The 12,058-nt window shown below is 46.3% G+C and overlaps 1 protein-coding gene across 1 annotated transcript; it reads left to right on the forward strand.

The window, feature by feature from the left end:
• The first annotated feature begins 6,360 nt into the window (after positions 1–6,360).
• ZP2 (zona pellucida glycoprotein 2) lies at positions 6,361–11,820 on the forward strand. The gene is made up of 16 exons (XM_010310704.2): positions 6,361–6,439; positions 6,527–6,621; positions 7,384–7,542; positions 7,890–7,934; positions 8,173–8,337; positions 8,712–8,808; positions 8,890–9,071; positions 9,473–9,602; positions 9,784–9,965; positions 10,044–10,135; positions 10,217–10,341; positions 10,614–10,803; positions 11,098–11,233; positions 11,316–11,412; positions 11,499–11,585; positions 11,675–11,820. The coding sequence occupies exons 1-16, from the start codon at positions 6,382–6,384 to the stop codon at positions 11,818–11,820; spliced, it is 1,986 nt and encodes a 661-aa protein (XP_010309006.2). The 5' UTR covers positions 6,361–6,381.
• Positions 11,821–12,058: the final 238 nt, after the last annotated feature.

Consider the following 12,058-nt stretch of genomic DNA (forward strand, 5'->3'; position numbering starts at 1 on the left):
AAGAGGCAAAGTTCATCCCAGCTGACAACTCATCTGGAGCTCTGCATAGGTAATAAGGCAATGGTGCGCTGAACGCTTTCATTTTCTGGGAGGTGGCTCTGCCATTTACCATTCGTTGCGTGTTTGACTATTTAAATATACAGGGATTCATTCATTTCCGTGTCTTTGCCTAACTGTTCTGGGAAAACTTCAAAAGGACCTTGAACTTCAAAAAAAACCTTCAAAAACTTCAAAAACCCTTCTAAAGGCCATGAATATCAGTACAACCAGATTTCACGGACTAATAAAGTATCCCTGAGTTTTGATAGGATGAAATACATAAGCAGTTACCTTTACTGGTGATGTCCTTTGCAACCTATCATTTACTGGGTGGCTGCATTTAAAAACAAGCTCTGCCCCACCAAACCATGAAGCTGTTTCATGTTCACAGACTGATGTGTGGATGGAAACAGGCTCGTCAGGACCAGGGTGGTGGTCGGATAAAACCGCCAGCAGGTCACAGCAGGCAAAACCACAGCCTAGCGTGTGATCCTTTTAACCGCAAGTTGCATTTCATTGGAGGATCTTAAGGCACTTGGCAAATAGAAATTAATCTAGCAGGTGTTGTAACCTCTGTTTTAGATGCAAAAACTGTGCAGGATTTCCTCAGGATAGCACAGGGAGTTCAAGAACTGGAGATGTGATGGGTCTGAACCCACTGCCCCAGCCTGGGCACCGCGCACCTCGCCTGGGAGCGGATGGGTCCAGTCCCCTTCTCACATAACCGCTTCTCGCTTCAGAAATGATTTCCCCCGATTTCAGTGGCGTTAAGGGCTACCTCTATGAGTAGAAGCTCATAGAATTAGACCGTAATTCTAATTTTTAGATTCAAAAGAATTACTAGGAGAAAACCATGGCTAAGGTGAGTTTTAAAACAGTAGCTGAGAAAAATCAGTAAGAGACTACTCACTGCTTAATAAAATGCCGCAGGCTATCTGTTATTCTGCTCACATTCACAACAGCTGCCAGATAAATGTTACTTTTTCACCAAGCTGTTTTCTATGACTATCTGAATTAACCTGTATCTTAGCGAATCTACCCTCAGCAATTAGCAGTGAGGTTTTGTCGCTTATTATGCCCCCATCACAGAAGCAGCAGCAATTGCAAACCAACTCATTGTCCAGAGTTGGTGCAATTACTGGCTGGAGTGCCACCTCATTTACTTTCCATAATGCCACCCATGGAACCCACCGGAGACCTCTCCAAATGGGCTTTCTCTCTCAATTATTTTCTCAGACTGGGATTGAAGAGCTCTTCAGGAGCAAACTGGTACCAACGTTTTCCTCCACGAGGACAAGGAGAGTCAGTCAGATCCCGTGACAGGTTTGAATCTTTGAATAAACGAGCCTAGGGAGGAGGAAAGCAAAGCCCTTGTTTCCCTTTGTGTCGTCCACAGACACGGCCATCCCCGGTGCCATCCTGCATCTCAGGGCAATGAGGAAGGGCTGTGCTTCATCCGGGCCACCTCCAGCCTTGCAGAAGACAGTTTTACCCTCGGCCCTCTTTCAAGTTCCCTGCATCGCCATTAATACTCCTCTAATCAAAAATGCCGTCATTTATTCCATTTTCTGTTTAACCAGGCTGAGTTGAATTTACGGCTACTAGAAAAAAACCCTAGCTGTTTGTTGCAGAACAAAGACAGGTAATACAGATAGTTCTTTATGTATATATTAGATTAGCTCTTTCTTGATGCCATTGAATTTTATTTCCTCTACTGGGTAGCGTAAGCTTTTTTACTCTCCAGACCGTAAAATGATCACCGAGGCACGTACTCCATATACCACCAGTGCCTGGCAGAAGACAGAGACAGCATTTTCCTCGCACGTTGACATGGCGCATTTTTAGCTACGCCCATGAAAGTGAGTTGGTGGCAAAAGAGACCTTGTCATTTTTCAAGATTAAGATTTCAAGAAGTACATCCATTTGCTTTTCTGTTAATTAATTCAGCACACAAAGTGCTGATCCCAGCATGATTTTTATCATCTAACAGCTGAAAATAGTGATTTTAAAAGAAAGTTATTCTGTATGATGCTAAGTGGGAAATTATTGTTCCAAGTTTTAATTAGAGGTAAAGCAGAACCCATGTCAATTGGAGAGAAGCTCCGGGACTTTGCAAGCTTTATTATTATTTATGCCACAAAAGTGGGCATCACAAAAAAGAAAGAAAAAAGAAAAGACCAAACAAAATCTCCGTCTGTTTCTAAACTCATGGTATTTGTTCATCTTTGTCCCATTCAAAAACTTCAACTTAAAATGCGATAAATGATTCAACATCAAATGAGCTAAATTTCCTAGCCTGAATGGAGATTTTTCTTTTGAGACTAAAGCTCAAAATTGTGAACTTTTAAAACTCCCCGAGTAGTTAGAATGAAGCTTTTCTTTCAGGGTTTGAAAAGAACTTCAAAACCATTCCACTTCCAATTGAAATGTCTTACCAGGCTCAGGAGAAACTCTGTTGTGATGGTACGTGGTGATGTAAGCTAATGAATTATTTAACTACCAGTTTTGATTTGTTACTGGATTTTGCTATGTCCCTGATTATTGCTCTATTTTTTTGAGAACTATCTTAAATTAGATATTAAAGTTATTAAGTTAAACAAACTATTTAGATTGAAAGACTACAGCGTCATTAGTTACGTTGTTCTAGATAACTCAGAGCCCGGTCTGAACAGCGATGTTGTTGTGCCGTCTGTTTTGCACGCGGTATTATCCGGCACAACATTTCCTCACTGCGAGTTTTTAAAGCACGGAGCGAGGTACGGTAAAGGCCATAGGAGGGGAGGCGAGTCGGTCTCCGCTTGTCTAATGAGATCCTTGGAACTAATGGGCTTAGGGAAGAATGAAATTAGTCACACGGGGTAATTGTGGCTACACAATTCAGAGATGACGACAATGTTCAAACAACAATAAAAGCTTATTTCTTCACTCCTTAGAGAGGGAAAACTGCTGTGGCCAAGGACGCTGCTGCTGGATGTTCCCACAGCGAGGTGGAGCGTGACCCATGCCGCTGCTGCCTGAGACCCATCCTGGCGTGATCTTTGTTCAGGAGAGACCATGCTCAAGCCGGGGGTCCGAGGGCAGCCCTTGCGCTCTGCCTGCACACGTCATTCCAGGAGCCAGGCCCCAATCAGTAGGGAAAGGTACGTAAAATGGAGAGGCAATAAAGGCAACCCTACCAAAGCCCCGTCTCTCCTCACCTGCACGCCTCGGCGCCCAGCCGTACTGGGCATAGAAAAGCAGACTGGGGGACTTTCGTAGGGCTAGAAGCAGTGACGTTATCTGTTGTGTCATAGTGACATTTGCAATAAGTGGTTTTGCTGCGAATGCTCAAAAGCGGGAGTCCTGACCTGGCATTTGGGCTCTTTGTGTTGCTAAAGCCTTTTCCTCGGTTTTGGTTCTTTTTTCCCCACGATACCGTCGAGGTGCTACAGAGTCCCAAGGAAAGCCATGCTGAGCTCGCCGGCATCTCAAATGCCAGTCTGTAGCCAGCACAGGAGGGACAGGGACACCCAGAGCCCACGGGAAAGTGCATCTATGCCAAGGTGATCTGCGCTCTCCGGAGACGGTGTGCAACGCCCCAGTGCTCCGGGGTGTTCAGCATTGCTCTTGGGTGATGTTTTTTTCCCAAGAGTCAGAAAATCAAACAAGTAAAAGAGAAAAGCAGAGTATTGGAAGAGGAGACCTCGCAGGTTTTTGCAGCAGAAAAAAAAATAAACGAAAGCCATAGAGAAAGGTTTGTGTTTCAGGCCAGGAGTTAGCTGTTCACCTCAGGCCGTAGTTATTGTTACCGGCTCAACAACTTGGACAGGTGGAACTGAGGTTTTTGAAAGGAGGAATGGCTGTGCTTTCTCAGCAGCTTAAGCTGCAAATTCAGACACGTTAAGTGAAGCAACAACTAATTATTTTAGCGCATGCTGCTGAATTACATCCTACAAACCTACATACTCGAAGATTGATCCTAGGAGCTGCTGACTTGCACAGGGCAAACCCAGTTGTGGTGACTCTTGCTCTAGCTGTCAAATGTTGTCTGGCCCAACTTTACCTTTCAGCTCCACAAGCCACAACCTGTTACGAGGCATTTGGGAGTTGCCAGACCCCGAGTTAACTCCAGCAGGCGAGGACAGGCTGTCCGTCTGCGAAGGGACCGTGCGTTGCCCCTGCCCGGACCTCCCCAGGTTTCCCCCACGCTAGCAGCGTCACTCCGGTGTGATGCCAGATCCAGCTTTTACCAGCCAAACTCCGGGAACGTGATCCAGAGCTCCCTGGGACTTACAGCTTCTCCATCAACTTAGTGAAGCTGGGAATCAGGGGCGGGGAAATGACGAGTAAGTTTAACTTTACATCGGATTTCACTGCCAAAAAGTACCTCATTTGTGTGGCTCTGTAAAGGATGTGTACTTGAAACACATTTTTCCCCTACTGCGTTAGTTAAACCCAAGCTAAATAATAATAGATACATAACACAATAAACTTGTGCATGGCTTCAGAGTTTGTTTCACTAGTTTTCTGTATAATCATTGCTTTTGAGAACAATGAATCTCATTATAAAAAAAAAGAGACAGAGAGAGGAAAAAAGGTACACGATGTATGTTCCCAGGAGTCTCTGGGAAGGTAATTTCTTGCCAAAGGTTATCTGCATGCTCATCCCATTGATGGCAAAAGCCAAAGTGCAATTTCTTTTTGTGCTCCTAGCATCAGGTGCTATTTACTCCGGCGTGGTTATGGATCCGAGTGCCTGCTTACCGCGGTGAGTGGCACCGTGCACGCTTGGTATTCCGACTTGCATAAGAGCTTTAACTCTGTGTTTCCCACATTCCCACGAGGGTGAGAGTTAAAGAGATGCTTCTAAAGAATGTACGTTTTTAAATTACTTACACTAGTCATTGCCTCTGCCCGTGTGGATCACATTGCTCTGCTACACAGCGCACTGATGGCAATCACACGCTCCTGCCTCCGCCGACGCTGTCGTCCCATCCAGGTCCCCAGCGCGTCGGTACCTGTGGGCAGTTGACAGACAAGCTCTTTCTCACAACTCGAAATCTTTGAGAGAAATGAGGCTACTGCCACTTGGGCTGGGAAACTCTAAAATCTGCTCTAGGCATTAGGGCTATAACTGTAAAAAGAAATACAAATGAATACATTTTACATGAATACATGGTACATTAATACAAAACTTATTATTCCCTGAAGCCTGGTTTAATATCCTGTTCCTAAATTACTATTCTATAATATTAATTTTCGTCTGTTCCTGTGATCTATTTTTTTTTGCTTTCTCACATCTCAAGAATTGAATTAGTTTAAAAAATATGAGTCTTTGGGGGTTTTTTACAGGTCTGTCTGAATTCCAGAGCATTGGGGAAGCTGAAAGATAACAGAAATATGAGACTTTTTTTCTTCCCAGGCCTCTTCCCCATGGCTTTGAACAATGACCATCCGACCTAAGCCCCCAGAGATCTTTCAGTCTAAAGATCCGACCCAGGACTTCTCTTCCTTAACCTGCCACTCAGGTTTTCTTCCTAATTAGATTTATATCAGCTTTGCAGATTTTCCCACACAGGGCAACAAAATATTCTCAGTTACATAGAAATCTACCGGTTGAATTGTTTCAAACTATCAGAAAATCAAAGTGGCACGAAAATCTTCTTTTTAAAAAATGACTGCCAAAAGATGTGCAATTGTTCTTGTGCAACATCTGACAAGGGAATAAAGGGAGTAAACTATCAGAGCAAGAAAAAAATGCCTTAAAAATAGCAGGAAACAACAACCCATGCCAAAGACTTAATATCACCTTAAGGAGACAGCGTCTCGAGGAGAGGCAGGTGCGAGCTCTCAGTGCCCCGGGCAGCAGAAAGGCTGCACCTGTGTGGAGCCTGCTCCAGGTCCTATATAATCCTCCCTGGGCAGCCAAGGAGTAAGCTTGTGGTGGCAGTGGGGAGATGGGACAGTTTGTGGAGCAGCAGCAGTGCTTGAGCACCTCAAGGATGGGGTGAGTAGGGTTTGGGGTTGGGGAGCTGGGTCCTTTCCTTGCTGCTCTTTCATTTGGTTGTGGTGTTCTTGCAGGTTGCTGCTCCTGTTTGGCTTTTTGCTGCCCTTAGCCCCTTGGGCTGCTGGCCTGGGGGATCAGGATCTCTTGGGTAAGGAGGCCTCTCTGGGCTGGTAGTGGGGTGGGTGTGGGCTCCAGGTTTGCTTGGAGCTGCTTCCCCTCTGCCTTGGTGTGGAGGGGGTCTCTGAAGCAGGGCTGGCTAGCTGGAGGGCTTGCAGGGTGTGTCCCTCCAGGAGGGCCGTGGTGGAGCTGACTGTGGTCTTCCCTCTGCAGAGAGTGTGACCTGTCACAGGGATGGGATGGAAGTTGAGTTTTCCAGAGAGCTTGGTAACTACTCCTGGCATGTGTGTGTTGTGGGTAGGTATTGCTGCTGGCCTGGCCCGGTCCTGTCTGCTGTGGCTGGAAGCAGCTGCCTATGTGGCTAATCCTACACCTCCTCCCCAGATGTGAGCGGTGAGGAGATGGTGTCCTGTGACCACACTGTGGATTATGAGAGGCTGTTGCTCAGTGTCCTGTTTGTCAACTGCACTAGCCTGGAGGTAAAGGGGTCTGATTCTGGGAAGGTGCTGTGATGGAGTGTCTTTCCTGGTCAGGACTAGGTTTAACAGGGTTTCTAGCTCTAACTTTCTTCAAGAGTTGGAAATCTTGGAAATGCTGTAAGAGCAGTTTGTGCCAGAAATAGACTAACAGAGTTGTTTTTTTTTTAAACTAATACTATTTCTTTCAACTGTGGATTAAACCCCCTCAAACACTGCCATAAATGTGTTCTGTAAAGGAACTGAGATCTATATTAAATAAACTTTGTAGGGAAGTGAACCAGGTCCAAGAGTTTCAGCACCACTGTATAAATATCTATATTGATAGAGCAATTAACAATGCATGCTATTCATAGCTGTTGAGGTGGAGGAGTGAGAGACCAACCCAAACTAGCCTCACTAACCAGAGGATTTGCTGGCATCAGTTGCTTTTAGGCATTTGAAACACCACAAGACACCTGGTTTTGGTATTTATTAACTTGCTCCTTGAACAGCTGACTCACTGGCACTACAGCCTGCCAGTCCTTGATGGCTTTCTTCTTGACTCCTGCAGTTTTCCTGGTACCTTCTGCTCTTCAACCTAGTCTTGCTACCCTATGCTTTCCTAGAGAACCTATCCTATAAGCGTCTAAAATGACAGTTTGTGGTGTCCTTGCACTGGTACAAACACCTAAAACAACTCTTCAGTTACAGTTTAGTCTCAAAGGCAGTCCTCGTGCTGTGGCAAGTACTGCTGCCTCTTTCTGATTTATGTCTCTTCCATAGCATGGTCAGCACCAGCTAAGGTTGAGGCTGATGGTGAATGACACAATGGGAGAGGAGAAGAATGTAACCTACAGCACTCGCTGCAATACTGTTCATGCAGATGAAATCACTACTCCTTTCTTTGCTGGTGCAACAAACTGTACAAAAGACTTCATGGCAGTAAGTAGAGGAATGGGAGTGCTGGAGATCCTGCTTAGAGGCTTGCAAGGTGGGATGGCAGTCTCCTGGAATTGCATGGCTGGGATCTGTGGAAGGATGGGGAAAGCTCCAGCCAGCTTCAGGGAGGTCTGTTGGCTGCGTGTCCATCTTGGCATGGCCACTAGCTCTTTGAAGAGCTAGTTTGCAAATGGTCATTAGTGATGCACATGGTCTGGCTACAGCCCTACTGCAGGGGAAACTGGGATGCTGGTGCCAGCTGCTTTGGAAAACTATAGTGGAGACTTTTCTTAGAAAGTTGTAGGGTTGTGACCACTGTCTGCTCCTCTAACCCTTGTGCTGTGTCCCAGGTTACTTTCCCAAGACTTATTCCCAGCTTCAGTGATGAGAATATGGTATGTGCCTTCTGTCTTGCAAAGGGAGGGTGTGGGAATGCATGGGGTTTGGATCTCATGTCTCCAAGCTGGGTTGGCTCCCTCTTCTGGGGTAACTGCATCGTGTTGGGGAGCTTAATTCTAGATTATCAATAGAAGGAGCTTGAATGTAAAACCTGCAGGGTGAGGAACTGTAATGCTTTGCTGCTTCTGTGTGGCTATGCCATCCCTTCCTAAAGAAGGATCTCCTGCTTTGCAGGTTCCAGCAACTCCAATGACCTGGACTCTGTCAATTGATGATGGAACTAGAATACATCAGCTGAGCCTTGGGCAAGCCATGCAGCAAGGCTATAAGCTTCTAGCTGATGGCCACAACCTGATCTTTCAGGTGGCCTTTACTGCCACTGGAGTTGTTTCCTACAAGGTAGGGAAACAAAGAATTGGCACTGAGAAGATGGTGCTGCTTTAACAGAGGCTGTGAATCTCCTTCCTGTAGACCTGTGGAAACCTGTGAGCTGCCCAGCCCTATAAAATGGGGGAGCACAGTGTGCACCTCAGCAGCACAGCTGACAGGCATCTGTGTAAGTGGGATCCTGCTATAGCCTGTCTTGTGAACATCTAACTGGTGGTCCATGAGCAGATCCTTTTTGAATGGGTATTGAGTTAGGAAGAAACTGCTGTTGCAAACATGAATAGCAGCAGAACCCAACCCACACATAGTATATGACCCTGCAGGGCTGGTCTTATGATGGATCGTGAACTGAGTGCTTTCTAATAGACCTTTATCTTCTTTGTCAGCACAATGATAAGGTGCTCCACACTGTGGCACTGAAGCTCACATATGGCCCTCCTGAACATAGTCTGACTGTGGAGTCAAGAATGCTTTGTGCACCAGGTAATGCATGGAGGGAGTCAGAACCTGGTCAGCTTCTGCCCTGAGGAAACTAGTGTTCTATTAACAAAGATGTTGTTGCAGGTCCAGCAACCTGTAATGCAACACACATGACTGTTGCCATCCCAGCCTTCCCAGGGACCCTTGTGGCTGTGGGTGTAGAGGATAAGACCATCCCCATGGACCAGCTTCAGGAAAATGGGTTTGCTCTGGACATGAAGACAGGGGTCAAGCTGTATATTAGCAGAGGAGTCCTGAAGTCCAGGGTGAGTTCTGATCCTCAAGTCACAGGAGTTGGTATGATCACAACTCCTTGGTGCTTACTAAGAAAAACACAGTAGCTTTGACCTTGACTGAGCACCTGTCAAGTCAGCCATGTGCCCTGTGGCTGGCTGAGGGTAGTTGTGATTGAGTGATGCCCATCTACTATAAAGTCAGTTTGCATTCATCTTAAAGGTAACTTGAGTTTCATGAAGTCTCTTGGCAAAAAGAGCTAGAGGTGAAAATATCCTCTTGGAGTGGATTGGTATTTGGCATGCTCAGAGCAATGCAAACTAACAAACTAGCTGAGTGTGAAGAGCACCATGGTCCCAGGGTGAGTGAAACATAACACATGTTGAAATGAGCTCTTGTAGTTACCCTCCAGGAGAGTAATTCTGTCTTTCAGCTGCATGGGGAGAGCTGCTCAGGACTTCAATCCTACATGTCCTCTCTGAAACTGGATTTTCACTTCCATGAGGAGACTGTGTCCATGATGATACATCCAGAGTGCCCCTGTGACCAGCACACACCAATACGTAAGTGAATGACTTCCGCAATGGGCTTGGCCCATACGCTGCTCAGATAATAAGCCATGCTGAAGGATTACTCTTGAACTAGTTCTTCACAAGAAAGTGATCTCTAGCCAGATCACAACAGCTCCTGGCAGACTGGGCTGTCAATGACTGACATGATCATTTATGTGAACCTCTGTTACAGCTGCTGTATGCACCCAGGATGGGTACATGGCTTTTGAAGTCCTTGCTGACAGTACTACACCACCACTAGACCTGGATACCCTCAGGCTCAGAGATCCTGCATGCCGGCCAGCCTTTAAGTCATCTTTGAATGACAGGGTTTGGTTTCATGTCCCACTGAATGGATGTGGGACCAGGTATTGGGTGAGTGTGTAGCCAGGATTGATGGGGAGGGCTTCTTGCATTGGGAATGCCCTCACTAATACTGTTGTTTCTCTGCAGTTTGATGGAGAGAAGATTGTTTATGAGAATGAGGTGAGGGCATTATGGGCAGACCTTCCACTGCGCAGGATCTCAAGGGACAGTGAACTCAGGTGTGTCTGGAACCCTGGGTAATATTTAGTTCTGGATGTTCTATATATGAATATAAGACTTACCTGTTCCTTCTGTTACAGGCTAACAGTCTTGTGCTCCTTCAGCAATGGTGATGCCTCCCTCTCTATAAAGGTAGACAACCTTCCTCCTCTGGCTGCTTCAATGAACAGGGGTCCCCTCTCCTTAGTTCTTCTAAGCTACCCAGGTAAAGTTGACTCTGGGCTCAGATGCCTGGAAAGCACCTGAGCTTGTGGGGCGGGGGGGGAGGATGCAAGAGAACTGCTCTGGTCCATGAGCTTCTAATGACCTGATGTGCTTCCTTCCCTCCTATGCTACTGGAGGCAGATGCCTTAAATCTGTGGCTCTAGGACAAGCTGCAGCTGGTGGACCAGCTGCTGTTGAAGAGCTCTGGACCAGAGCTTCTTTAGGACTCTCTTTTGTATACTGAATTATCTAATGAGGCTCTGGTTTTTGCAGAGGACTCATACAGGCAGCCATACCATGATGATCAGTACCCAATAGTAAGGTACCTACGGCAGCCTATCTTCCTGGAAGTTCAGGTCCTGAACCGCAATGATCCCAACCTCTATTTGGTATTGGATGACTGTTGGGCAACGGCTTCACAAAATCCAAGCTCACTTCCCCAGTGGAATATTGTTGTTGATGGGTGAGTGTCCTGCCAGAGAAATTAAAGCACTTCTGGCAGTGCATGGGAGGATTCCCTAATTCCCCCTGTCCCTCCCTTGGGAACGGAGCCCCATGTACAAGGGCTTCACTTCAGGTGGCCTTCAAGGTACCTTGGTGGTGCTGCCTTGGCAGCTGGATTTTGTAAGAGGATGGCAGCACCTCTACCTCAAACTCTAGCTTGCTGCTCTTAAAAAAAAAAAAAACCAAACCCCAAAACCCAAACCACAGATCTCCACCCTGCTATTCTGACCCACTGCTTCTTACCCATTGGCAGGTGTGAGTATGACCTGGACAGCTACAGGACTGTGTTTCATCCTGTGGGGCATGGTGTCAGCTATGCTAACTATCGCCAAAGGCTGGAAGTGAAGACTTTTGCTTTTGTCTCTGGTGACAAAGCCCTCCCTGGCCTAGTAGGTCACATTTGCTGTCTTTAGAGCACTAAGTAAGAGCAGTTATTATCTCAAAATGAATGGACTTCTCATTCTGTCCTAGGTATACTTCCACTGCAGTGTCCTGATCTGTGACCGTTTTCAACCAGACTCCCCTCTGTGTATGACAAGATGCCCTAGGCCATCTAGAAGCAAGCGAGGTAATGCCTAAGCAGATCTTGGGTTGTGCTGATCCAAGATAACCTGCTGTACTATGGGGTTCACATCTACTATGTTACTGTTGCAGAGAGTGGGATGTCAGGTGGGAACTCTGCTGTGGTGAGCTTGCGGGGTCCTGTTCTCCTTGTGCCAGAAGGATGGTCTGCAACCCAAGGTACTAACCAAGTGTGATGCTAATGTGTGGTGCTTGGGCTTAATGAAGAGCTGTTTCCACAAACTCCTATTTTTCCACTTGCTTTGTAGGGAGCACTCTCTTGAGCAAGGAAGCATGGGCTGGCATTACAATGACTGCTGTTGGCATTCTCTCTCTGGTGACCATAATGCTACTAGTTATGGCTTTTCTTAAATGCCTAAAGAGAAGAGCGTTCCTGGTAAATGTGGGATGTTAGTGTATTTTTACAAATAAACTTGGATTGCAAAGTCTCCTGGATGAGTTGTATAGCTCTGGAGTGGTTGCTGTATAACACTTGAGGAACTAGACTGGCTGAAGACAGCTGGCTGTCTTGCTGAGCAGTGCCACTGCTCAATGTCTCTGGTAAGAGTGCTCTAACTGAAACTAAACTGAAGCTTTTAAAGGCTCAAGCTTTTTTGGGTAAGACTCAAGGGACAATGGCAGCTTCCCCTATA

The sequence above is a fragment of the Balearica regulorum genome, chromosome 15 (genome assembly GCF_011004875.1).
Source record: "Balearica regulorum gibbericeps isolate bBalReg1 chromosome 15, bBalReg1.pri, whole genome shotgun sequence".
Lineage (NCBI taxonomy): Eukaryota > Metazoa > Chordata > Aves > Gruiformes > Gruidae > Balearica > Balearica regulorum.

Excerpts from the sequence above, each read along its gene's own strand:
- ZP2 (XM_010310704.2), top strand. The coding sequence starts at position 6,382 with ATGGAAGTTGAGTTTTCCAGAGAGCTTGGTAACTACTCCTGGCATGTG. Across the intron at positions 6,440-6,526 it reads CTGGCATGTGTGTGTTGTGG|ATGTGAGCGGTGAGGAGATG; the intron begins GTAGGTATTGCT and ends CCTCCTCCCCAG. Across the intron at positions 9,072-9,472 it reads GAGGAGTCCTGAAGTCCAGG|CTGCATGGGGAGAGCTGCTC; the intron begins GTGAGTTCTGAT and ends TCTGTCTTTCAG.